This window comes from Clupea harengus, chromosome 4, assembly GCF_900700415.2.
Source record: "Clupea harengus chromosome 4, Ch_v2.0.2, whole genome shotgun sequence".
In the NCBI taxonomy this organism is placed as follows: domain Eukaryota; kingdom Metazoa; phylum Chordata; class Actinopteri; order Clupeiformes; family Clupeidae; genus Clupea; species Clupea harengus.
Window position 1 is genome coordinate 21,828,307 of NC_045155.1, and position 27,354 is coordinate 21,855,660.

Consider the following 27,354-nt stretch of genomic DNA (forward strand, 5'->3'; position numbering starts at 1 on the left):
ATTTTTTTCCTTGGACAAATTGGTCATTGCAAATGCACTCTTTTGTATTTGTATTATCGTGCTTACAATTTACATGACTGTAAATTCTAATGCCACAGCAAATTAAGATGCATCTGTTACTTTTGCATTGCAGGGAAGAATATACATCAAATTCCAAGTGGTATTAATGAATGTGTATCCAATTCCAAGTGGTATTAATGTGTTTCCAAAACAATCCAGTCCATGAGAAGAAGTACACAAACAGAAGAAGTACACAAAGTCCATTATTAGCTTTTTTTTTCCTGCACTTTATTCAGTCACAGACCTGACCGCCATGCAAATCCAGAAGGCTTCTAAGACCACAACAATCTTTGCCACAACACAAACACAAATGTTGTACGGTTAAATAAAATTGAAAAAAGAAAATACAAGAACTCTTGTTTTGCCATAACATACTGTACACTCACACTCATGGAACAATATAGTAACACATAGTTTCATTGAGGATTAGATTGAAAAATGTCTACTTCCAGTTTGGTGCTTAACACAGTCTAACGTGTAAAAGCAACAGTGTCCGAGCTTTTATGTTGTTCGTGTCCTAGCTTTTATGTTGTTTTCGGGTTTCCTGTATCTTGAACATTCACTCACAAAATACTTAAATACAAACACAAATGTCAGATTCACTGAAAAAATAAATTATTATGAAGGCAAACAAATCTATAGGATTGAATGTAGGTTTGGTTAATTGAGATTGCAAAACGTTCTATATCTTGACATGGAAGACATAAGGTTACACAAAGGTTTTCTATATTACGTTTCCAAGCCATATTTATATTCCATCCATTTTGAAAGGCACTGGGATACCGTTTCATTGAACCCAACACTTCGAGGTTGGTTTGGCCTGTTTCAACTGCAATTTAAAAGGTTTTCCTGTAAGACACATCCTTCTAAATTACCAGTCAGGTCTGAAAAATGTGCTTGATACAAAGCTTCTTATGCTTATGAATGCTTTTTGCCATACAGATCTTTAAAAAGGTACTTAGTTTTTCCATTCTGTTAGTATGTATATGATGAAAATATTAACATTAAACGTGTTTTGAAGTGAAAAGAAAATGCAAAGCTTCTAAATTTCCATTGGATCATCCTGAAATATAGTGCAGTAGACTATTTAATGACCTTTTATGGTTGTCCACCTCTTTTCCTGTGTTTTACTGACCATATTTCATTGTTCTTTAATATCAGGTCACCTAGGAGAGGAGCGTTTGGGTTGGTCCTAAATACAAGCTAGTTCACTTGACTTCTCCTCAAATTCATTTTGATGGAACATGTGAAGGAGAGATGAGCACAGTTGTTGTTCTTGGCGTCTCCCAGGCTAAGCACTAGGTAGTATTATGCTCTAGGTTAGAAAAGTATGAACAGCTTTCACAGCACTACATTGCCAAATATAAGACTAACAAACATCAGTTGGCAAGCTAGATAGTTAGTGCCAACTGTGCTGTCGGTGTTTGTCGTGTTAGTTTGACACAAAAGCTCTGCAATGCCTCTTTGTACCCTGTAGCACTGAAAAGCTTTTCATGATGCAGGCTATGATGTATGAACTAACAGAAGTGAACTTGCCACCATAATACTTGTAAATCTCACTTGTGAGCATAATGTAATCTTAAATTTGGGCTATCATGATGTAAATATTTCAGATTTGTGGACCCACCCATTTAAAGGTGCTATATGTAAAAAAATTAGCTTAAAATGTCCTAGAACTAGCAACAGAATGTGAAGAAATGTCAACATGTGCTCCGTGTTACCCAGATATCCACTAAGTTAGCATGCTAACTAGCTAGCCCCGTCTTCTCTCATAATACCACTTTGTATCTCAAGAGGCGCGTGAGCCAACGTAGCGAAAATAGCAAGGATAAGCAAGGATGCGGTCACTGGCATTACCCCCACACTTTAGCAATTAAAAACGCCATTGCTGACAATCACATTTTAGAGGCTAAAATAATGACAGCTAAAGTGTAAATGAAGTCATGGAGAAATGGAATAATCTATTTCTTGAACTACAGAGCCTCAATCCATTTTCTGGATTGTGCTGGACTGATTTTACGAACAGAGCCAAGTAAACATGGCTATTCTGTAGTTAATATCAACAAGTAGCTCAGTGACAAGTCCATCAGTTAACATTAATGGTTAACATTAAACAAACTTTTTGTTTACTTCTGCAAAAGGGAGGTGGGGGTGTGAAAACATAGTAACACACTGCCCCCAATCTGCTTGGGGTATGAAATAATTCCGCTCGCTAGCTGACAGCTAATCAGGCTAATCTATAGCCCCTTTAAAGGCTACTTTTTGTTTCTCCTTTATTGTGGTAATAACTTTGTTTCAGTGTGCTGGTAGAAGCAATACACTGAGTGTTTCAACACTGTAGAAGTGCTAATGTAAATTGTGCCTATTAAAAAAAAAGCTGTAGTGGGTTAGTAGCAGGAAGTAGGTTAAATAGGCTACAGTACAGGAGAGTTACACTACACTTCTCTGTGTAAGAGATGAAGTGAGGTATCAAGCAATTCACAAGTGTTTTGAATTCCCTCATTAGAAATCTGGTGGTTTGCTGCAGCAAAAGTGTGTGACAAACAAATCAAAGCTCTGTGTGACAAACGCTGATCTCAAGTCAAATCCAACAATAAATCAAATGAATGGAAGATGATGCACGTCAAGTTAAGCATCACAAACATTTTCAACTTCGTTGTGAAATACACTGGCTAATCCCAAATCTGAAATCAATTAGCAATCTTAAAATATAGATCATATTAAAATGAAATAACAATTCCAGGTATTATGGGTAAATTGTAAAAATGGTAAAAGTAATTCTTTCACAGAAGTATTGGCAACTACACATGGTTATGTAAGGCTACCCAAATTATCCATATCAGCCTTGAGGCTTAAAAAATAAGTAAAATAACAATATAGCCTATTATATAGTATAAAACACTTTAGAACACTGGTATAGCATAAAGTAAATGGCAAAGATTTACACAAAAATCATACCATTATTCTGCTCTATTTGCACACTTGGAAACGTAGTGATATCGACTAAAGCTAGCTAGTGAGCTTGATAAATGCAAGTGTTACAATGTTCCAATTTTGTGTGTACATTTGAATATAATGGGTCTTCAGAATAGGAGTTGTAACTTAAAGTGGGTCCCTGACATGTTTGTAGTGGGTTGTGGTTAGTTGTAAATGGAATTAAACTAGTTGACGACATCACTGTTGCAAACTCATGAACTAAAGTTCAAAGGAATCTTCTAACCAATGAGTGAGTAAGGTACTAATGGATAAGAATGTATGTTTTCAGCTTTATTATGGTGTTTTGAAGTTTCTTTTCACTTTAATAAGCCTTTTATTTATATACAAAAATATTAATATTAAAAATAATCCATGTACGATGTAGGGACACAACACTTTGCTGTGTTTTCCCGCTCCAACTAGCTGTCTAGCTACCTAATTATGTTATAAACATAGACAATTAAAAATACCGCTGTATTCAATTGATGGCGTGAATTTCAATGGAGAGTCTCAAGACCACGAATGCTGTGCAATTGACTATTCATGGGTTCCAAAGACGTCACTTCCGAAAAGCCTGCCGCCATATTTGTGCCCGGTTTGGATGACACTGCTTAAGTTAACCAGTGTTTTGTATTGTAAGCATTTTCCATGTCAAAGGGAGCTAAAAAATAAAACCGTTCAGAAACCTCCATTTGCCTTTCGGCTCCACTATTACAAAGAGTGCTAGAGACCTCTAGACTCGCGTCAGCATCAGGAGAAAGTTGATAGAGGTGACATTTGTGACTCGTACTGCTTTATCATTCCCTTTTTCTGCACTACCTTACCCGATCAGATCACTGAGAACTGTCACTGTATGAAATGCTACTATTGAATCTATATAAATGTAAATCCGATCTTATGGCATTTATGTTTTCATTATAAAATTATAAAATAATGTATATTAACCTAAATAAGAACAGTTTCTTTATTGCATTGTGTAGTATAACCCACTCATGTTATTATCCATTATACTTGGCCATTCTGTAGATGGCCTAATGCTGAGAAAAATGTATATAATATAATATATATATATATGTCTATGGGCACTGCGACCGTGTCGGACACAAACATGGCGACGCTAAAGCACGGTGACGTCACATGGTACCCATGACTAGACGAAGCACTCAGAGTTCCACATCTGTTGTTTGACATCTGATTGTCAAAGTAGACCTTTAACTCACTAAATCAAAATGGAAAAATAGTCCTCATGGAGGCCTGTGCAGGGTGTAAATATCTCTCTCTTTTGCCTTAAACCTCTGAGTGTTAGCCTCCTTGCTAACGCCAGGCTCCCATGCCCAAGGTTACAAATCTACTGTGAGACTGTACGTCTCATAACAGGTTACAGGTTACACAGACAAATTCAGATAGTAACATCATTCCCTATTGCCAAGGAACACCTTAACTGAAAATGGTCCAATCAATTTACTCATGAAACACAGTTAAAGCCGGGTTTCAAGCGCACTCAAACCTCGACTGCAACCACTGTTCTTTGTCCAATTCAAAGCAGTCATATTATTGTCTATTCTGAGCCAATCCTGCAGCTGAACGTATGGGGTAAATGAAATCTAACAGTCTAGAGGAGTGTGTATACAGACTATAGATTGATGCAGTAATTGCTGATTTAGATTTTTGTAAAGGAGCAGATTGGAACTGGCCAAACACTTTTCCACCATTTTCATGGATGGTCTACCCTCCCAGCCTGCTGGACAAGACACATTCATTGAACAAAAGTAGATTTTTCTTGACTTACTATTATTGCATGCAACAGACAGCTGAATTCGTGCACAAATTGCTGCAAAGAAAAAACAAACTTAAAAGAACCCCGTCTTTTCATAGTCCACTTGATGATGGCTGAGTGAGTGTGCTGCACTTTACCTGCCAATCACAGTAACCATGACAACATGACATAGCCCAAGACTGCCTGTTGAGCGAGAGCAGTGTGCGCCTCACTGGGCAGGATTGATGCCTTGGTTTTGGTTGCGGTTGAGATTGTGATTGTGGATTGCCTGGTGGCGGTGAAGCCGGTGGAGATGGACAGCATTGACCTCAGGGGGTTCCAGCGGTTCAAAAGCGTTCTGTGATTGTGGCATGAACTGGCGGAAGATACTGACACTGCCATGCCAGAAGGTGGGTTGTGGCAACCGGCCAAGGATGCTCCATGTGTGTGTTTCGGGGTCATATGCCTCGACCACATCTGACAGTTCAAAGGTGCTATCGTAGCCACCCGACACATACAAACGCCCCCCTAGAACAGCCACACTGCCTCCCACGTGGACCTGTAGAAATACCATGTAAAACATAAAGGGCCTTAAGTATGTCACTGAAATTTGAGATTAACATCATTGAAGTTAAATTGAGTGTAATGATTTCAGAATTGCAAAAAAAATGGTGCTCTGAAAATCAAAATCAATTCTGCCATTTTTGTCTCTACTTGAAAGCATCCTTGCTAGGGGCTATGCTCCCTATTTCAAATACTTCGCTAACAGAGAGGGAGAAAGCACAAATGGTGGTGGGAGAATTAGAAAACGCTAAAGGAATCATAAACATGCACAGCGTCATATCCACATTGTCAATGTCTTTCAGTGTCAGTCATACCCTTCATTAGCTAAAAATGTTGTGTCACCGTGTCACAGTATGCAGAGAAGTGCAAGATGGAGGACATGCAGAGCAGGAGAACTCCTGTTCAAGGCAAAACCTGGTCTTTCAATGAGACAAATGGGTTGCAGGGTCATGAGAAGAAGAGTACTGTATGTTTACCTGGGTCATGGAGTCTATCTTGTCCCATTCATTCTTTAGAGGATTGTAGACATCAACCTCAGCGGAGTCATCTCTAAAACACAAAACCACCATGGCAAACATGTATCATTCTCCAACACTGATCAGTACATGGGAGTGTGCACAGAACAACAACAGATCACATGCTAACACAGTAATGCTTACCTGACAAAATAGATGAGACCATTGAGTGTGGCTGTCTTTGGGGCAAAGGACCATGGCGGCAGTTGGCCACAGTTGACAAGTATCCACTGGTTGGTGCCCGTGTCATAGCACTGAATGGCCATAATGTCCTGCCCAGCGAGGGAACCAATAGCATAGAGGCGTCCTCGACAGGTGGTGGTCGAACAGTTGTCCATAGCATGCAGCATGGGTGCAAGAGATTCCCAGCAGTCCAAAGCATGGTCATAGCGCTCGGTACTGTCAGATGCCACCACATACAGCTGACCCTTTAGCACACAGGAACTGTGGTACTCACGTGGCTTCAGCATGGGCGACACCTCGGTCCACTCATTGACACTTGAGTTGTAGCGCCACACTCCGTCATAAAGACGTGAACCATCTGAGCCGCCTGTCAAAAATGTAAAGATCATTTATGTATATGAAAGATGCCCTGGGCCTGGAAGCTTACTGTACTAGCCAGCATCATTGGGATGTACTAAATATTTATATAGGCCATATCAAAATCTTTGAAAGACTTGATTTAGGCCTGGATGCTATTTTTTAAGTTAGACTGGTGTTGTTCCCCACTTACTACTAACAGGACCGCACGACAGAACGATAAGTTGTGAGAAAGTGTGCGATTCCACTGTGTGGAAGCCTAGCATAATAGAGTGCAGGCAAAGGAGACGCCATGAATACATGTGGGTCATTCCATGTGAACACAACCGCCGCCTCCTGCTGCTTGACCCTCTCAGATTGGTCTCAGTCACTGATATTATGTGCCGAACATCTCAATGGAAGGTCTGCAAAAGTATGCCTCCAATTTTCCACATTTCCATGAAAATGTTGCCTTGGAGTACACCTACCCCCTTTTTTAGAAGTGTCCGTGAGCCGCTTTGACAACTTGTTATGTCAGTAACTACATGACCTAATTTTTGGTGTAAATTGGTGTATTTTTGGTTATTGATTACACATAATATGGTAAGAACTCCAATGTTTTAGTTGATAATGTTTAAGTGTGCTGATTATATAATGTAGACATGCATGTCCACGAAATGTATAATATAATAAAAAGAGAGAGATTCATTATATGTCTATCATTAACGGATATTACATTTGGGAAGTATATCATGGACATGTACAGTCAATATATGAAAATGTATTAAAGTCTTTTACTACTAACCAGTGTTAGTACTGAATGCTGAATGATTCGCTATCTTAGAAACAACAGGGCAGCCATAGTTTTCACTTTTCTGACAACACGTGTATAATCTATTACAATTTATTGTCATTCTATTTTTCAGCCAAAGATAAACTGTTCAACGATGTAGTCTGAAATGAAGAGTCATGAAATCCAGTCCCCAGGAACAATGGCTTTTACATGTCGATCAGATCAGATCAAATCAAATCAAATCAAACTTTATTTATACGCCTTATTTCATACCAAGAGGTAACACAATGCGCTTCACAGAACTGTTAAGAGTTCAGTGCCAGAGAACCTTAGGGATCTACTGGGTGTGTATCTTGAGAGCATGTCATATATTATATTCAGGTGCATGACTATGGAGTGATTTATAGACTAGTGAAATAATCTTAAAATTAGGGATGCACGATAATATCGGCACGACATCGGTATCTGCAGATAAAAGCTTCAAAACTTAATTATCGGCATCTGCAGATATGAACATTTCTGCCGATGTACCTGGCCGATAAAGAGACGTTCAAATTATGCGCACGCAAAGCAAATGTTTTGGTTGCTATGAGCGCCAACAACGTAATTCAACACGTCGGCTGTGTGGCAGTACTTCATATAGGTGGTGGGCCGAAGCCTCGTATCTGTTCAACTTTGCATTTTAATTTAGGAGGACCTGAATTTCTAAAGTTGGGATGATTATATAATTTCTAACGATAAACCAGTTGTTGCCAGGACAGTTTCCCGTGGAGTTTGTCAAACCCATAGTGTAAAAGTTTGTTAAACTCGCCGGCTAACACAGTTGCCTACTAAATCAGTCGAACCAATAACACGATGTTATACTGGCGTAAGAAAATTATTAACCAATCAGATGCAGCCATATTGACACCCGTTTCACCGATAACTCATGTTGACATCTTTCACTGCTGCCGCGACAGCTCCAACCCATTGAAACGGAGACGTGTTGTAAGTAATCATTTGATCAGTATTAGGCCGTTTTAAAACATGTTTGTTTTCTAAACCGTCTTTTTTATACGTGTGTGATGGTGTAAATAGTTTTAGTTCGCTAACGAGCCGTAGTTTCTACTATATAGCTTTGCTTACGGTTAGCTATGCTATTTGTTAATACCTCATTTACCTTGTCTCTAACGTTGATTAAACTTGACATTCACCTTGTATGGAGTCGATGGTAGACTCATAAACCACGCAACACAAAACGTTATAGTCTAAGAAATATTTAATCATCAACTTTTCAGGAGATGGAAGAGGAGACGACAGCTTGGCCGTAACGTAGGTTGCATGCATAGATGCAGACCACCCGCGTGAAACGCTTTGCAACATTACCTGTCGCACGCTAATAGAAGTTAATAAGTTGATAGTTAACTAGACAACACTAGCTGGTTAACTTGCATGCTACGTGACACCAGCGAAGTTGATGATCTCATTTGACGGGATGTGAAACGTTATGTCACGAGCCCACGCTATCTGTACATGGCTTACTTTTGCATATATGGAATTTATATAGCTAACTTGGCAATAACCTTACATAGATTAGTCTAGAAATCCTAGAAGGGATGTTATTAAACTGTAAGTCAGTTAACCAACGCTAGCTTTCCAAGTTAGCCAAGTTGCATTTCCAGAGTGTAGTTGTTCAAGTATCAAAATTGTGACGTGAAAATATAAATAAATTTGCCATATTTGAAATCATGTCAATAGTTTCATGAGTGAATGTCTATTTCTAAAATGATACAAATCAAGTTTTTAATGTCCCGTATCTACAGCAATACCCTATCATAATAACAGATTCATTCTAGTACAGGAGAGACTTTTCAATAATTAAAAAGCAGAGGTGTATATATCGGTATCGGCAATCGACCAAAATGAGCTTGTAAATATCGGCATATCGGATATCGGCTAGAATTCAATATCGTGCATCCCTACTTAAAATCTAACTATTCTTCTTCTAAAAATCTAACTTCTATTCTGAAACTAACAGGTAACCAGCGCAGTGATTTAAGACTGGTGTGATGTGTGCCCTCCATCTTGTTTTGGTGAGGACTCGTGATGCAGCATTCTGTATTATTTGTAATTATTATTTGTCGATACAAGAGCTACCATCTTGCCAGGAACAGTGACAAGTATTCCAAAAAGGTGATGAGCTGTTCTTTTAAATGATTTGACTATTCAATGTTTCCTTTGGTCTGTTTAAGCAGGATGGCCCACCTTGCTGTTTTTTGCCATTTTTGGGTGTTTGCCTCCCTAGTAGCTATTATAATCAGTGACGTGGAGAAATATTTTGTGGAAGCCAAGAGACAAAACCTCTAATTCTATAATCCTCTCACACACACATGGTCCTCTCACACACACATGTGGTCCTCTCACACACACACACACACGGTCCTCTTACACACACATATGTGGTCCTCTCACACACACACACACACGGTCCTCTTACACACACATATGGTCCTCTCACACACACACACACACACACACACACACGGTCCTCTTACACACACATATGGTCCTCTCACACACACATGTGTTCCTCTCACACACACACACATGGGGTCCTCTCACACACACACACACATATGGTCCTCTCACACACACACATATGGTCCACTCACACACACACATATGGTCCACTCACACACACGTGTTCCTCTCACACACACACATATGTGGTCCTCTCACACACACACATATGGTCCTCTCACACACACACATGTTCCTCTCACACACACACACACACATGTGTTCCTCTCATACACACATGTGGTCCTCTCACACACACACACGTGTTCCTCTCACACACACACACATATGTTCCTCTCACACACACACATATGGTCCTCACACACACACATATGGTCCTCACACACACACACGTGTTCCTCACACACACACACACACACACACACACACACGTGGTCCTCTCACACACACACACACGTGGTCCTCTCACACACACACACACACACGTGGTCCTCTCACACACACACGTGGTCCTCTCACACACACACGTGTTCCTCTCACACACACACACACATGTGTTCCTCTCACACACACGTGTGGTCCTCTCACACACACACACACACACATGTGTTCCTCTCACACACACACATATGTGGTCCTCTCACACACACACACACACACGTGGTCCTCTCACACACACACATGTGGTCCTCTCTCACACACACACATGTTGTATTGTTATGGCGCTATATAAATAAAATTGAATTGAATTGAATTGAATTGAATGTTCCTCTCTCACACACACACATGTTCCTCTCTCACACACACATATGTTCCTCTCTCACACACACATATGGTCCTCTCACACACACATATGGTCCTCTCACACACACATATGGTCCTCTCACACACACACACACACACATGTGGTCCTCTCACACACACATATGGCCCTCTCACACACATATGGTAATTGCAGACGACACCTTTAAATCAGTGGGCTTAAGGGTGCCCGTGTTTTAAAAAGCTACCTATCCATGCTGGAAGATTTACCTAGCAAGCTAAATAAAACTAATCGTGTTAGCCTTCTGTACATTTATTTTATAGTGACTATCAACAAATCAGATATAACTAGCCTGGCGCTTGCTAACTAGCTGGCTAATCACTAAACCCATGGCTGGTTTAAAAAAAATAAATAAATAAAAAAACAGCTTGCAAAACATGGAAACTCAAGTGTAAAACTATACAGCTAAACTATTGCTGAGAGCAGCTTGCTACAAACAAGTTTAGCTGTTCACTTAACCACGTCTGTACCATGTGTTTGAAGACAATGGTTTGGTGGTAATGTTGAGGAGCACTGACTCTGCACACCCACACCTTCAAAATGGCCAATAGCAGTGCACTTTTTGACCACCTATGACACAATTCCTAAAAACTATGAATGCTAAAAAAATGGCCAGATGATTTCTCCAGCTGTTATCTACCCATCTGGAAGTCAGATGCACTTACAATGCCTCCAAAAGTATGGATTTACACAAAAACAACTTTAAAGCAATTTTAAAAGATTTACCCCAATGAATCACAGTGCTAAATACAGCTGCGCTAATACATTTTGTGCCAATGTCACCCTCTCCTGGCATTGATTAAATCCATCTGTTCCTCAAAATTCCATATTTATATATATCTTTGTTAATGAAAACCCCTTCATGGCCTAAAAATGGCTTGGATGTAGCTCTACACTTTTGCCTCATTTAGTATTCGTGGATCTTAGAATATGTATATTAGTCCCGCCTTTATCTATCTGCCTTCAGCTTGACTATGTTATCAGGCAGCTACTGATGTGTCGCTAATGTTAAATTAAACGCTGGCCCCAATCCCCAGCACTGACTAGCTAGAATGATAAACATCCAGATGTGAATTAAGGGAGAGAAAAAAACTCTTCTAACTCCATATAAAGTCTCTGAAGAAATCCATTTAGTTCATCATAAGGCATATCATACTATATGTATACGTACAGATGGTACCTCTCCCTCCTAACAGGCAAGTTGACAGGATTGGTTCTTTAGGTTTCTGACATATCAAACCCAGGCTGTCTGACAATGTGTTTGCAGTTCCAAGATGGAAACACTGAGCCATGGCATTGACTGCTTATTTCCCTCTTGATATGTTGTGTATCATATAAAAACACCATATGGACATGTTGACAAGGTTCAAAACTTGATTTTCACCGGAGGGGGTCTTCAAAGGATTTAGGATAGGATTTAATGTAAAATTTAGGGGGATCTAGCAGAAATAGAATACAGTATTAAAAAAATATCACCTATACCTACGAATCATTGTGTTTTCATTAGATTAGAATGAGCCCTACATATCTACATAGGGAGCGAGTCTTCTATGGAGTCTGCCATGTTGCACTGCCATGTTTCTATAGTAGCCCAGAAGGGACAAACCAAAACACCGGCTCTCACCCTAACCCTATTCATAACCATAAATTGTAATTAACAGAGTTTCAACAGATAGTTTGTTTATAATCTGAACATCTGTAGATCGTCTGTAGGAAACCATCCAAATGAAGTGTGACCAAAATGTTATAGCGATTATGACTCCAATAATAACACTCCAAAGGCATTTACCTGTCACGTACATATCATTGCCCAGAGCAGCAATGCTGTATCCTCCACCTAAATGGTCAGGAAACTCTGCCAGATACCTCCACTGGCCCGTCTGTGGGTTGTAGCAGTCTACAGTCACCAACTCATCACAGTCCTGATCGCATCCCCCCACCACCACCAGGATCTCAGCTAGGCCAGTGGATGGACGGGGGTGCATGCGACGACAGGGCCAGTCATGGCGGTCATATTCACAGGACTGGAAGCTGCGGGCCTCACTGACCAGCCTCAGGCATGATGGTGAGAGGTACACCAGTGGGTCACTCTCCACATGGGCCAGTAAGTAGAAGCGGCGCACAAATGGCAACCGCACCTTCTGCAAAAGCTCTGGCCAATAGTGCAGCCGTCGTTGCAGGTCGACCTTTACCCAGCGTACTGCTATCTGGTATGCAGTCTCCTCTTTGTCCACACACAGTCCATTGTCCGACATAAACTCAAGCAGCCGCTTCCAGGGCAACCGCTCAAAGTCTTTGCCCTTGGCCAGGTCAACAATATTCTTGAGGACATAGCGGCGAGCGCTGGCAGCGAGGTCACGGCAGGCATAAGCCTCTGCAAAGTCTTGGATCTCCAGGCAGTTGGACACATCTAAATGCTGCTCCAGGAACGCACAGCAGGCCTCCTTTACGGATGGGAACTGAAAGAGGTCCGCTGTTTTCAAAAGAAGATCCACATTGTCCTGTGTAACCGTGACCCGGCCGGTGTAGCAGAAGTCTACCAGTAGGCCTAGCAGCTCTGCTGAAACTTCATAAAGGACCACGCGGTCCATGGCACTCTCGCGGAGCGTTCCAGCAAACATGGCACGGAAATATGTGCTGGCAGCAGCCAGGACCGTCCGGTGGCAATGGAATTCCCGGCCCTCAGCACACAATGTCACATCAAAGAACTTGCGTTCAGCCCGCAGCTCATGAATCCCTCGCAGTAGGTTGAAGGCATGGGCTGTGTCAAAGAAGGGGAGTGTAGAAGCCTGTGTCTGAACCAGTGGTTTCTCCATCACGGTCCTCACTGGGTTTGTATGCGTATGCAGGATAATATACCTTCTTCTGTAAACAAACAGAAAAGAGTGAAGAGTAAAAAGAGTTTTGAAGAACATACAAAATAATATGTTACCTGTTATTGTAATTGTTACGATTATTTACAGAATATGATCCACTTTGATATGCATCATTGTCATAGCATTTACTAGATCACCAAATGAAACACAGATGCCTAATGCCCTTCTAAACAACTGTGACCAAATGCACAAAGCAGCTAAAGTAAACCAATCAGAAAGCTCCACAAAGAAACACAATATTCTGGAACTTTCTGATTAGCTCACATGGCTGATCTAGCTTACTCTAATGAATGTGAATGAACTGTGGATGTGTGCCATCTTTCCTTCTGACTGCTGTAGGTCTATAAATACACCAGCGATATCCAATTCCAGTGTGTGTCTGGGGAAGGGGAGGGGGCGGGGGTTTACTTTACTCTTCACACCCTGATGGGACATGCAACAAGCACCCCACCCCCATCGTGCTGTACCCCTGAGCTCCTCTGCAGACACAAGCCAGGCCTCTCTACTCCCATCTCACAGGGCCCAGACACAAAACAGAAAGAGAGGCCCATCCCAGGGTCTGAAATGAACACTTACCTTTCCACCGGACATCTATATCCTCTCTCTATCATTCCTCCAAGCACACTAGATTGTTCAGCTACATAAACTACAGACATAGACTACAGTAGAATAGTACATCCCTTCATCTTTTGCTAACCACTTTTCCTTGGCCTCGATGGAAAATGCAATGAGATCAAGGAAATACATGAGAAAGAATTCACAAGAATATAAGAAAAGACAACTGCCGTGCTAAGAGAATCCGACTGCACTCACACCAGGCTACGTAAGGTGGATGTTATTGACGTCGGCCATGTTGATCGGTTGTTGTTGGTGCGGCGATTGTGCAAAACAGGGCTCTACAGTGCACCCATTTCACTCGTATATGCAAGTCAATATTTTGGCAAGTGACTTCCAACGTTAATATAGAATGTGGAAGTTGACCAGAAGTTTGTCGTTTTTTAGTGTTAGCATGGATAAAAACATGAACAGAGCAATGTCACAAAAAGGTGATTATAGTCTTATTTTACGGTGGACAGTGGTAAGTGATTCTACCGTTTCACTGCACGTCAAGGTACATGATGCCTTAAACTTATATTAAACTTTGAAAAAATATTTAAAATATATTTCCAACTTCTTTAGTTGTTCTTTTAAGTTAAGTTAGTTTCACAACATTTTGACATGCACGATGGTAAAGCCCAATGATCTTGCTGTTCGTTTGGCATTGTTTGTCCATATCAGCAAACTTTGATAGTTATGAAAAATATAAATAATCATAAACTATTTTTGGAGCAATATTTTCATTCATGTTTCATTTCATTGAATTCAATAACTTGGAATTGGTACCATGGTATGCCTGTAGGAAAGAAAGTTTAAATTAAAGATGTTTGTCCCGCCTTTCTCACAGGTTTTAATGCCACAGTTTCTGGGGGTTGGTTCTGCATGCTCTGCAGTCCTCATTTTCCCCAAAAGGCTACCTGTTCCAAGCGATGGGCCTATATGGTAACCAACCTTTGGATGAGTTACGAATCACACAAAAATATTAATCATAAAAGAGGTATTATCTCACAGTCCCACAGTAACCATTTCACAGTCAACTATTTTATTTTCAATAAATATTGTGGCCAACAGTAGGTATATTCGTCCTTCAGCCAGAGGTCCCTGCTACAGCTCCTGTCTGCTGCCCCGTTAATGAAGCAGGAAAACTAGGTGAGTGTCATTTCCTATTAACATCAGTCGGCTTAACCAGTACGTTAATTGCAAAAAGTCTGGATTAGATCAATTGAAATGCTATTTGATGGTGCTAATTTCTGGGGGATGGTGATAAGACTAGTTTTCCTCCATGCAGAAAGTGATGCATCTCCAGTCAATTAAACATTGGGCAGCACTTAGGCCCAGTGCAGCACAAAAGCAACCAGTCAAATATGGCAAAGGCAGAGCCTCACCTGTCATCTTGAAAAGTAAAAAAAAAAAATATATATATATTTTATAAAAACAATTATAAAATAAAATAAATATTCATATTTCTCTACTAATCTGTGGTATAGGTGTAATTTCTGCATGATTCCAATCATTTCGAGCATTTTTATAATCAAAATCGCTGAATTCGCTGAATTTGCGCATGTCATATTCAAATAGACGGGAGAAAACAAGGGACGTGCGGTCAGGTTAGGCACCATGTATTGTCTATGGGAGCTAGTGAGGCAGTGCCTCACCTAGGATTGCGCAATCGCTCCAAACTGGGTTTTGCGCATGCGTGTGCATGCGTAGAACATTTGAGCTGAGCTCAAAACGCATTGAAAAATCATGTAGGTGAGGCACACAGTACCTCTGCCTCAATGAAGGGGGCGTGCGAGAGCGCACCTGTCGGGGTTATGCTGGGGAACGTTGCTCTTCTTCTACACTTCTGTGGAATGGAAGATTTTATTGCTAAGCTGAAGCAGTTCTCAAAACTGGACTTTCAGTCCAAACGTGAAATGATTGATAATGGGAGACCCATGCCGGAGCTAAAAGGTATGCTTCAAGCGTCTATGTGAAGCCATTTAACATCACACAAGTGGTTGTGATCACTTGGAACCCAAGACTGCTTTTTATTGGTGAGCTAATTTTGGAAATTAAACTTAAATTGTAGGTAAATTGTGTTTCCTGGTTGCAATGGTTATCCTGTTGCTACGTTAGCTAATTAGCTAGCTAAGGACACTTAATAACCTTACGAGTTAATCGGAAGAGTTCAATTTGCATGAAATGATAGCTGGTTATCTAGCTGATGTTATAGTCTCCTCGATTTAACTATTCAAATTATAATGGGAAAAGGTACAAACCCTCAGGGTGCTTGTGCAACTTCGTAAGAAAGAGTTCATATTAACGAGTTCATATTCATGAGTGCATAATATTTACACATGAGTTCATCACAAGCTAGCAGCTGCCTACTGTATGCACCTTACCTATGTGTGTGTAAAGAATGCTGATATGAAAAACAACCAGTAGTCAATGTGAAAGCTGCCAATTGAATGGTGATCTTAGATACTCTATTGGGTTTATGTATTTGTAAATTTGACTCTGAAAGAATCAGTGCCTCACCAGCCACGAACCTCACCGCACGTCACTGGTTCTAACACAGGACATTCGTGACATGTCAAAATAAATTAATGAATCAATAATTGTTAATTTTTCCTTAACTCCTGTATTCTGACTGTTCACCAACACAGCTAGCAAAAACTCTGAAAGATACAGCAACTTTGCAAGACATAGTTATTGTTATCCTTCTCATTGCTAAACTGGGAAATCCAGACGGTAGATAAGTAGCTTTAAAAGCAGGATATTCAACATTAAATTCCATTAGGCCTAATAATATCTAATGAATCGAATAAATAACTAGCTTACCATACCACTTGTAAAGTATTGACAACTGAACATAGTAAAAATGATAAAATACTTTAATTAACAGGTTAGTTAAAGTCATGTGTTTTGGACTAGATAACTTACTTCAACCAACAACGTTTAATTAAGTTAGCCATAACGTTATCCGCTAACTTACTTACAACTGCAGCTACTGTAGTCTTGGTCGTCTCTCCAACTGAAACCTTTGGAATTCTGTTTGTAGTCGAACTCCGCAGTTCTCACATGCCCCTAGGTGAGCGCTACACAGTTGCTTGGTTTGTTCCCAGCATTTTCCCAACAGCCTCTTACTAAAATGAGTTTGCTTTCGATCATGGAATAGTTTGTAATAGCCTACTGTGTTGCAAATTAACACAATATCACACACACACAGGCTTCAGAGTTTTGGCACTGTAAATGTATTTGAATGTAAATGAATAAAACTGCAATTTGTGTGACATTCATTTTCAATTCAGTACCAGCATAACATGAAATTGCCTTTTTGTAAGTGCTGGGATGCAACATTTAATATAACTGCTAAATTGAAATTCATGTGGCTACAAGTATGATGCCTTCAAGTGCTTCTAGTAAGATCCTACTTTTGACTTCGGAAATTGTATTTACAACTTGTCTCACATTCAAGTCCCTGGTCGGACACCTAATAAGGAAAACTATTTTTTTAAATGAACAACCGGTCAAAGACACTGTGCGAATACTGTTTTCCTAACTGCTCAAATAAGGCAAAAAAATACCTTATTCTTAATGTTGACTTGCACACGCACCACATTTTAAGGTGCAGCTATTACTATGGAAACAGTGGAAATAAACAGAATGTGCAGGGGAATCCAATTTACGGTACTGATACATGCCAGCAAAGCAAAGTTCTGGATTAATTTCTGTTGGAGGCAGGCGATTGTGACGTAGACAAGCAAATTGGGCGAAGTGAAAAGTTGGGAAACGTTTAATCCTATGCAAATGAGGAGCGAATTTCGCTATCAGCAGCCAATCAGATTGTTTAGTGTTGTCTCTGACGGTTTGAAAATTGCAGGACTGTGGCGTTGTTCGGTCGTTTAATTTGCTAAAAAGAAAAGCTTGGAGGGCGTTGTTGTTGTTCCTGGTACATTAGATATTTAATCCTGTGCTTACTTTAACAGAATGACAGTTCTGAAATAAAGACAAGTGACTGGATAGCCTATTAGCTGGCTAGCTTGCTAACTAGCTCGCTAGTCCAGTCTTTCACTATTTCCACACGACACGCCCACTCTGGCATGCGTCAGTACCGTTACAGTTATAAAATCCACCATGTTTAGAGTTACAGATTCCCTCCTGTTTCCCACATTAATTTCCCATCAATGAGTTGTCTCCTCCCTCCCGACGTACTGCCGTTTTCTCAGACTAGGTTACAACCATGATAGACATACATCCTTAGGTCAATATATTGGGCATTTTAACCTTCATCTCTCTGCCAAACATTTTCCTGATGTCTTTAAATCACAGTTATAGTCGATAAATGATGTTTGACGGTTCTATGTAAATTTAATTAGCGGTTGATTGAGTATTAAAGAGTATTTTTCATGTAATGGGTGAATTTTATGTTTATTCAGTAGACCATTTAGTGCTATTGACAACCCCACTTTCATTGTGCCAGCTTGTTTACAGGGAAGCTAAGCCAAATGGCAAATGTCCATGGAGGGATGAAATAACAGCTGATAGGCCTAGTGTGCCCTCACCAATGCAGTACTCCCAGATAGGTTATTCAAAATAAATCCATAAATATCTATGTTTATACTGTGTTTTATGGAAGTGAAACGGAACAGCAGCTTGACAACTCAGGAAGCTGTTCTGCAATTAAAAATCTATTTTAAAATTGCCTACCAATCTTATATATGCACTTGGGAAATTGAACGTAAAATATGATCAAACCAAATATAAAATATGAACATTAAAATATGATGAACTGACATTCTGATATTCTTTAAAATCCTGTTTCCCCTTAATCTTTCCAATTGGTGCATTTACTTGTATTCAGTGATGCCGGTAACGCGTTACTTAGTAACGCGCTACTCTAATCTGACCACTTATTTCAGTAACGAGTAATCTAACGCGTTAATATTTTCAAACCAGTAATCAGATTAAAGTTACTTGTCCAAGTCACTGTGCGTTACTATTTTGTCATTAATAGTAAAATATATATTTGATTTCTTCTTGCGTCTCTCAGAGTGAAGTCATGTAGTCTATTCGACAATTAAGTCACGTTTTCAGCATGAGGGTCACGTCACGCGTATATACATAGCAGAGGTCAATGCTGAAGTCAAGCCTGATGGCTATCTAACTAAGCTATCGCTAGGTATGATAACTAACTATCTAGTTGAGAGAACATCCACAAACAGTTATTGTTCATGACAACTAGTATTATTACAAAACGTGTTAATGTTCAAATCAAAATGTTAATGTTACAGTCAACATGTTAATGTTACCGTCTGTAAAATTGCACGCTAGCTAGCGATAGCAAACGCCAGCTATTTACCAGGAGCTTAACATACTGTATGAATCAATATTGAACAAAACCTGGCGATCTGATACAAAGCCATAGCATCACATCAGGATCATCATTTTACAAGCAAGTTATCGCTACAATGACTGTGAAATACTTTCAGCAACATGCATACACATCCCTTGAACAATAACGTTACTGGGATAGCAGCTATCTTGCTCCACAATGCTACGTTACTGTACTGTTCTCTAGATTGTCACCATCCTAGCTAGCTAGCTAGATACCTATCCACAGTCTCTCGCCAGAGACGGAATAAAAAATAAGAATAACGAATCTTTGTAGGTTATTAGCTAACCTCAACTATTATATACAGATCGTACCCAGTGGTGAAAGAACATGACTAGTCTACAATGTTGTGCTGGTTGCATTTAATGAAGAGGTCGTGGGGTTTCTCAATTTTTGACAAGAGGTTTGAGAAGCTTCTGTTAATGAGGTACACTAGCTAGTTATAGCTGGCGGAGCTACTGAGTAGGCATACCCACAGGATCAATGAACCGGCATGATAAAAGAGAGCCACGACATAATTAACTCATGATGATTTAACCATTTTGTTTCTTTTACTATTTTAAACTTCATGTGCTATCTTTATATCCAGCAGCTGATTTTGGCAGCTTTCACCAGCTTGGGTCGGACAGTCGCTCCAAGTCTGTTTACTAGACGTTATCACCGCCTGTCTGCACGCTGGCGAGGCTCACTCACGACCAAACAGAGCCGTGAGCTTGCCACCACAGTCTCAAACAGGCGGGATTCCTGTGCTACTCGAAACTATTTATTTCTAACTCTAAAAATTAAACAAAATAATTTCACTAAAACGGTTGTTATGTGTGAATTTGACAATCTCAAAATGAAAATAAAAATATTTTTTTTGGGGGGGGGGGGGGCTAAGGAAACGTTTGGGGGGGGGGGCTCCAGCCCACCCAAAATAGGGCTAGATACGCCACTGGATACATTGTACATTGTTGTTGTGTACTTTACTGTTAAAAATGCACTTCTAATAAAGTGAGTGTTGGCAAAACTGGTTGTCATTTTTATGTTGAGGCGGCGGGGACCTTGGCGACAGCTGCTGAATGTAACTAATAAAGTAACTTGTAATCTAACTTAGTTACTTTTAAAATCAAGTAATCTGTTAAGTAACTAAGTTACTTTTTAAAAGAGTAATCAGTAATCAGTAATCCGATTACTTTTTCAAAGTAACTATGGCAACTATGCTTGTATTACAGTGATGCATTATGTTTAAGCCCTTAGAAACACTGACGTTGTAAAACATTTTGAGAGTTCTGAGGAATTTATGTACACTATCACTATGTCTTAATCATTTCCATTGGTTGTTATCGCTTTGCCATTTTTGCTCCTAATGCATAGGCCTAAAGTAGAGTTTTGACAAACAGCGACCACCAAGCAGTACCATACGCACAGGTCTACGCGGGGAAACCTAAAGTTTCGAGCGTCATAAACCGACCAAAACATTCCTGCAAAAGCGGACGGTGTAGCCTATTGATTACTCCACAAGTGTTCCCACTTCACGTAAATAGACTAGTCATCAACAGTGATTCAGTGCTACGCCATTGTGAGTTTCAAAATAATTAAATGTTGTCCATCTGCTGATCACTTGTTAACTAGTTTAGCCCCATATGCTGATTCCCAGAAAAGAAAGAAAACGCGAGAAGACTAACGTTAGCCTGTATAAATAGGCTACACATCGCTGTAAACTAACACAAAGAGAGCTGCTGCTAAAAAGCGTTGCTTTCCTGTCTGGCCCGAAAGAGCCAAGAGTACAGATTCGGTAGTAGCTCAAAACGAACACTCGATTAGACTGACACATAAACATATCCTAAAACCTCTATAAAGCTAAACCAGTGGACATGACCGCACACGCCATATTGACATATGACACCGTGACTTGACAAGTCAGTTTGACGTAAATAACTAACGTTAGCTTCCCGGAGAAGGACATAACCTTAGCAAAAGACCAAACACGGGTGAACGTCGATATACTCCACTTACCTAATTTTTCATATGTCTAATCAGCTCCTCTTCACTTCGAATAACTGATCTGCCACAGTTTCAAAAATAAATCATGACCTAATGCAAAAGTTGAAGCGAGGAACAGTCTCCTTTTTGGAATCCATGTGCAACTGTGCTCACTGGCTTACTTGCTTCTCATTGGCTATAAAACAACATCGTGACGTGTAGGCCTACGTGTGTTACGGTGTTGCAATCATTTATAAATAGATGGATGTCAATGTCGCAGTTATAAAATATTGCTTACAAAAAAGCTTTATTTTCATAAAATGTTAGCTATAACAAGCATTTTCCGAAAACCCGTCCTCACAAGGTAGCAAAAGACTGAAGAGTGGTTTCACTTTTTCCCCAGGATGGAGACAGCGGAGGCTGGAAGTAGGTGTTTCTGAGGTTTATTGCTTATTAAATTACATTCTATGCAACCAGCAAAATGAGGTGTCTCTAATAAAACAACAACCCCCTGAATACACTCTACGATTAATAAATAAATAAATACATATATTTGTTCAACATGTCTTACCGTCAATTTATTCTTAGAACTTACTCACTCCCGTGACCCCACCCCTTATCAATGACTGACCTGATGAAAAATTCATCATAACCATTTTACATATTCCAAGACATAGGAAGGAGAGAACACAAATACTAGTGGCATGTGTGGTGACATTTACAGTGCCCTCCACAAATATTGGCACCCCTAGTGAATATGACCAATATAGGCTATAAAAAAATATGTCTTTGCTGTTTATCCTCTTGGTCTTTCACTCAAAATATTCACAAAAATCTTACCTTTTCATTTAAGTAAAATTATTCAAAGAAAAAAAAACTGTTGACATTAAATAAATATTTTTCCCCAAAACATGTGTGCCACAATTATTGGCACCCCTAGAAAAATCTTATAATTCAAATCTAACTGAAGTATATTTCCAGTCATGTTTTACATTTTTAAGTTCACCTGTTTGATAAGGAACTCTTAAGAGGTCAACCATGACTTCCTGTTCCACTGGCGTACAAATATGAGGTGACACAGGCCAAATTCCATTAGTCATTCATCACTATGGGAAAGACCCAAGAACACAGTGGCGATGTGCGACGGAAAGTTGTGGAGCTGCACAAATCAAGAAATGGACACAAGAAAATCTCTAAAGAGTTGAAAATACCCATTTCCACTATCATGGAAATAATTAAGAAGTTTAAAGCGACAGGAGATGTTAAGAATCAGCCTGGAAGAGGACGTGTGTGTACATTGACCCCACGCACCGTGAGGAGGATGGTTCGACTGGAAAAAGAATCTCCAAGGATCACAGCTGGAGAATTGTAGAGGTGAGTTGAGTCTTGGGGTCAGAAAGTCTCCAAAACTACCATCAGACGCCACCTACATCCCCACAAGTTGTTTTGGAGGGTTGCCAGAAAAAAGCCTCTGCTGTCAATCAACTACAAACTAAAGCCCCTACAGTTTGCCAACTGTAAGTCAGACTTTGAATGGGGCCGAGTTATATGGTCAGATGAGACCAAAATAAAGCTTTTTGGCAACAAACATCAAAGGTGGGTTTGGCGTAGACAGAAAAATAGCCATACAGAAAAGACCCCCATACCCAATGTGAAGTATGGTGGCGGATCTTTGATGTTGTGGGGCTGTTTTTCTTCCAAAGGCCCTGGACATCTTGTTAGGATACATGGTATTATGGACTCCATCAAATACCAGCAGATATTAAATGAAAACCTAACAGCCCTCTCCAGTAAGCTTAAAATGGGCTGTGGTTGGACCTTCCAGCAGGTCAATGATTCGAAGCACACCTCAAAATCAACACAAAAATTGTTCACCGACCGAAGAATAAAGGTTTTGCCATGGCCATCACCGGCCCCCGACCTAAACCCCATAGAAAATCTGTGGGATGAGCTGAAGCCGAGTCTACAAACGTTGACCTCAGAATGTGAAGGATCTGGAGAGATACTGCATGTAGGAATGGTCTCAGATCCCGTGCCATGTGTTCACCAACCTCATCACGAATTATAGGAGAAGACTCAGAGCTGTTATCTTGGCAAATTTTGAGGAAAAATATATATTTAATGTCAACAATTTTTTTTTTTCAATAGTTTTACTTCAATGAAAAGGTACGATTTTTGTGAATATTTTAAATGAAAGACCAAGAGGATAAACAGCAATTTTTGTATAGCCTGTTTTGCTCATATTCACTAGGGGTGCCAATAATTGTGGAGGGCACTGTATTTATCGGCATGCAGAGCTGACGTTGACCACGAATAGGGTTTGCATGAGCTGTATTGAGGTTCTGTTGCACTAATAGGGTTTGCATCACCTGTATTGAGGTTGTGTTCCACCAGTTGGGTTTGACCAACATCGCTTGCGAAAGCGGCATAATACCCCTCTTGGACAGCCCACAGTATTTGCTTCTCTGACTCATCAAGGTCCTCGCTGTTTCTTTCCATAACTGGATAGTTTGCATCCTTGTGGAAGTTTACGGGACCTTCAAAGGAAGCTGAAGGTGTGAGGCTTTTGACCGGTATGGTGTTTGAGTGAGAATTTGTTTGTGTTTAGTTTTGTTGAGTTATGATTGGCTGACATGGTGCAGGAGAAGTTTAGTTATAGCAAGAGTGGCAGGATGCAATAACAGTGCACAACTGACTGGCGGCAGCCACAACACGCACTGCATGATGTAGGCCTACCCAGGAACCGTAAAGGCTCTCCTACACAGTACCACATGCGCTGTCTGTACCCACTGCTACTAAACACAACGACATGGCTGACAAGAGGTATGAGGTGGGCAATATTGCTTGGATGAAAAACTGATATCTGAGACGGTTTGGTCTTTCTTCAAAATTGATTTTGACTTTAAATCCTTACAGAACATTTTTACAAAATCTTGCCATCTTTCATGTCTTGGGGCAGTTTGCGCGTTGTGCTTGGAGCCCGATGGTTGCTGTTTACAGCTATTTTTTTATTTATGATAATACAGTGGGGAAAATAAGTATTTGAACCCCTGCCGATTTCGCAAGTTTGGCCACTTGCAAAGAAATGTGTGATCTATAATTGTAATAGTAGGTGTATTTTAACAGTGAGAAACAGAATATCAACAAAAAAATCCAGAAAACTGCATTTTATAACATTTATGACTTAATTTGCAATTGATGCAGAAAATAAGTATTTGAACCCCTAGCAAAACATGACTTAATACTTGGTGGAATAACCCTTGTTGGCAAGCACAGACGTCAGACTTTTCTTGTAGTTGGTCACCAGGTTTACACACATCTCAGGAGGGATTTTGGTCCACTCCTCTTTACAGATCCTCTCCAAATCCTTAAGGTTGCGTTTTCAGTGGGAGAGAATGAGGGAATGAGGTTCAAGCCCAATATTCCACGTTACATGGCCCCATCCATAGTCCCCTCGATGCGGTGGAGTTGTCCTGTACCCTTGGCAGAGAAACAGCCCCAAAGCATAATGTTTCCACCTCCATGCTTGACGGTGGGGATGGTGTTCTTGGGGTCATATTCAGCATTCTTCCCCCTCCAAACGCGGCAAGTCGAGTTGATGCCAAAGAGCTTGATTTTGGTCTCATCTGACCACATCCTGTCTCCCAATCCTCCTTAGAATCATTCAAGTGTTCATTGGCAAACTTCAGACGGCCCTGTACATGTGCTTCCTTGAGCAGGGGGGCCTTGCGAGTGCTGCAGTACTTCAAACCATTACGGCGTAGTGTGTTGCCAATGGTTTTCTTGGTGACTGTGGTCCCAGCTGCCTTGAGATCATTCACAAGCTCCCCCTGTGTAGTTCTGGGGTTATTCTGCACCTTTCGGATGATCACCGATACCGCACGAGGGGATATCTTGCATGGAGCCCCAGACCTAGAGCGATTGACAGTTGTTTGGTGTTGCTTCCATTTACGGATAATCGCACCAATAGTTGTCTGCTTCTCACCAAGCTGCTTGCCGATGGTTTTGTAACCCATTCCAGCCTTGTGCTGGTCTACAATCTTATCTCTGACGTCCTTGGTCAACTTTTTGGTCTTGCCCATGGTGGTGAGGTTGAAGGTGTGAAGTATGATTCTTTGGACAGGTTTCTTTTATACACGTCACCAGTTGAGATCAGATGTACCTTGTTAGGCCTAATGAGGACTAATCTGTGTGCTTCTTGGGCACATAACTGGTCATTGGGAGCCAGAATTCTTGCTGTTTGCTTGGGGGTTCAAATACTTATTTTCTGCATCAAATACAAATAAAGTCATAAATATTATAAAATGCAGTTTTCTGGATTTGTTTGTTGATATTCTATTTCTCACTGTTAAAATACACCTACCATTACAATTATAGATCACACATTTCTTTGCAAGTGGCCAAACTTGCGAAATCGGCAGAGTTCAAATACTTATTTCCCCACTGTATATAAGCCTGTCCTGCGTGTGCACAGGTGGTGCCATTTCATTAAATAACCTGGGTGTATTGATTTGAAAGATTGTATTGATTTTGAAATAAATGGAGTCAATGTGGGAAAGGTAACTTCTATTCACTGTGTCTTCATAGAATGATGAATTATGGCTTAACCATTACATCTATGTCAGAGTATTTTTCAGTTATTTGGATTCAAAGCTGTATGTTCTATTGGTTTTGCCAATACAGTGGCCGCTTTTAGCGTCTTTTGACACCTATCAGTCCATATTGGTATCAACCTCCTCTTATCAGTTTTACCTATATTCGTGTAAATGCACCCTCTTCTGTTTACCCAACATATGGATGTTTGTTTTACTTTACTTTACATATTTGCTACATGTGTTCTTGAGACGTCTACGTCATCATGATCAACACTTTCCTGAAAAACCTTGTATGCAATCTGACACGTCTTCTGCCCTCTGGTGGATTACCATACACTACAGTGGGTGTATGCTCTATCTAAAAATGGCTGCCTTCAAGTATTTGGCAGGGAAACTTTACTGTAAGAATAACTAATATTATTATAATAATAATATGATATTGTTACTAATAATTCAATATAACAATGTACTGTATTGAAGCAACTTATAATCACTCAATATTTCATACTTTATTTTATAGTCAAATTGTTTGCTGAAAATGTATGTGCAGGCATTTAAGGTAATTTATCTGTAAATCCCTCCATTGTCTTTGTGTTGCAATTTATGATGCTGTCAGAAAGATCATCAGCAACTATTTGATGATGCAGTATATGGACTCAAGGCCCCTTCCTGAGGTGCAAACATATAAACTTAATTTGGCCACAGGGTACCCTCTAATAAGCAAAATGTTTTTTTACTGATGACAAGGCGAACTGAAAAATGTGTAAAAGGTTCTTGTTTGAGAAATAAAAAGATCTAATGACATGTTCCAATTTTTTTTCACAAATATAGTCTACAACATCTTCCATCAAACATATACAATGGCATATTAGTGATTAAACACTAATGAAAACATAATTATGAATACTATATTCCATTTCTGCTAATTAATCTTCCTAAATCATACGCAATGTTTATCTGATGTTTCCAATAACAAAACTAACATAACTGCCTCTGCTATTACAAAGACATTGCTCTGGACTGCAACTTCACTTACCAACACATTTAATTAACCATATTCCAATATCCAAAATATACATTCCCCATAAGACATTTCTTTATCACAACATCACACTATATATCTATTTTACACCCTGTCAGTTCACAGCCGCCACAACAATAGCTTCCGAAATGTTTGATCAAATCAAAATATTCAACAAACTTTTCAATTCTTCCCACAAACAAAATCATTCACAATAGTGATAGACCGGTATGGGTTTTTCAATGGCCGATGCCGATATTTAGAGAACCGAGTGGTCGATATATAAAGCCGATATCATGTTGGTTGCAGGAGTGGTGTAACCATGACAACAATTGTCATTTCAACATGTTAATGTGGATGGCAAACATTCAGTAAACGATATAAAAACGGTAGTGTG

The 27,354-nt window shown here is 40.0% G+C and overlaps 1 protein-coding gene across 2 annotated transcripts; it reads right to left on the reverse strand.

Moving 5' to 3' along the window:
- Positions 1-266: 266 nt before the first annotated feature.
- On the reverse strand, positions 267-21,561 carry klhl21 (kelch-like family member 21). 2 transcript variants are annotated; one of them, XM_031566772.1, is made up of 5 exons: positions 21,375-21,561; positions 12,316-13,388; positions 6,016-6,421; positions 5,833-5,905; positions 267-5,351 (listed from the first exon to the last, which is right to left on the reverse strand). In XM_031566772.1, exons 2-5 carry the CDS (start codon positions 13,340-13,342, stop codon positions 5,022-5,024), a joined length of 1,836 nt encoding a protein of 611 aa, XP_031422632.1. In that variant the 5' UTR covers positions 13,343-13,388; positions 21,375-21,561; the 3' UTR covers positions 267-5,021. The 2 variants fall into 2 exon arrangements, with proteins under 2 accessions (XP_031422632.1, XP_012676275.1); XM_012820821.3 differs by having other exon boundaries at positions 12,316-13,391; positions 21,375-21,560.
- Between the last annotated feature and the right edge of the window lie 5,793 nt (positions 21,562-27,354).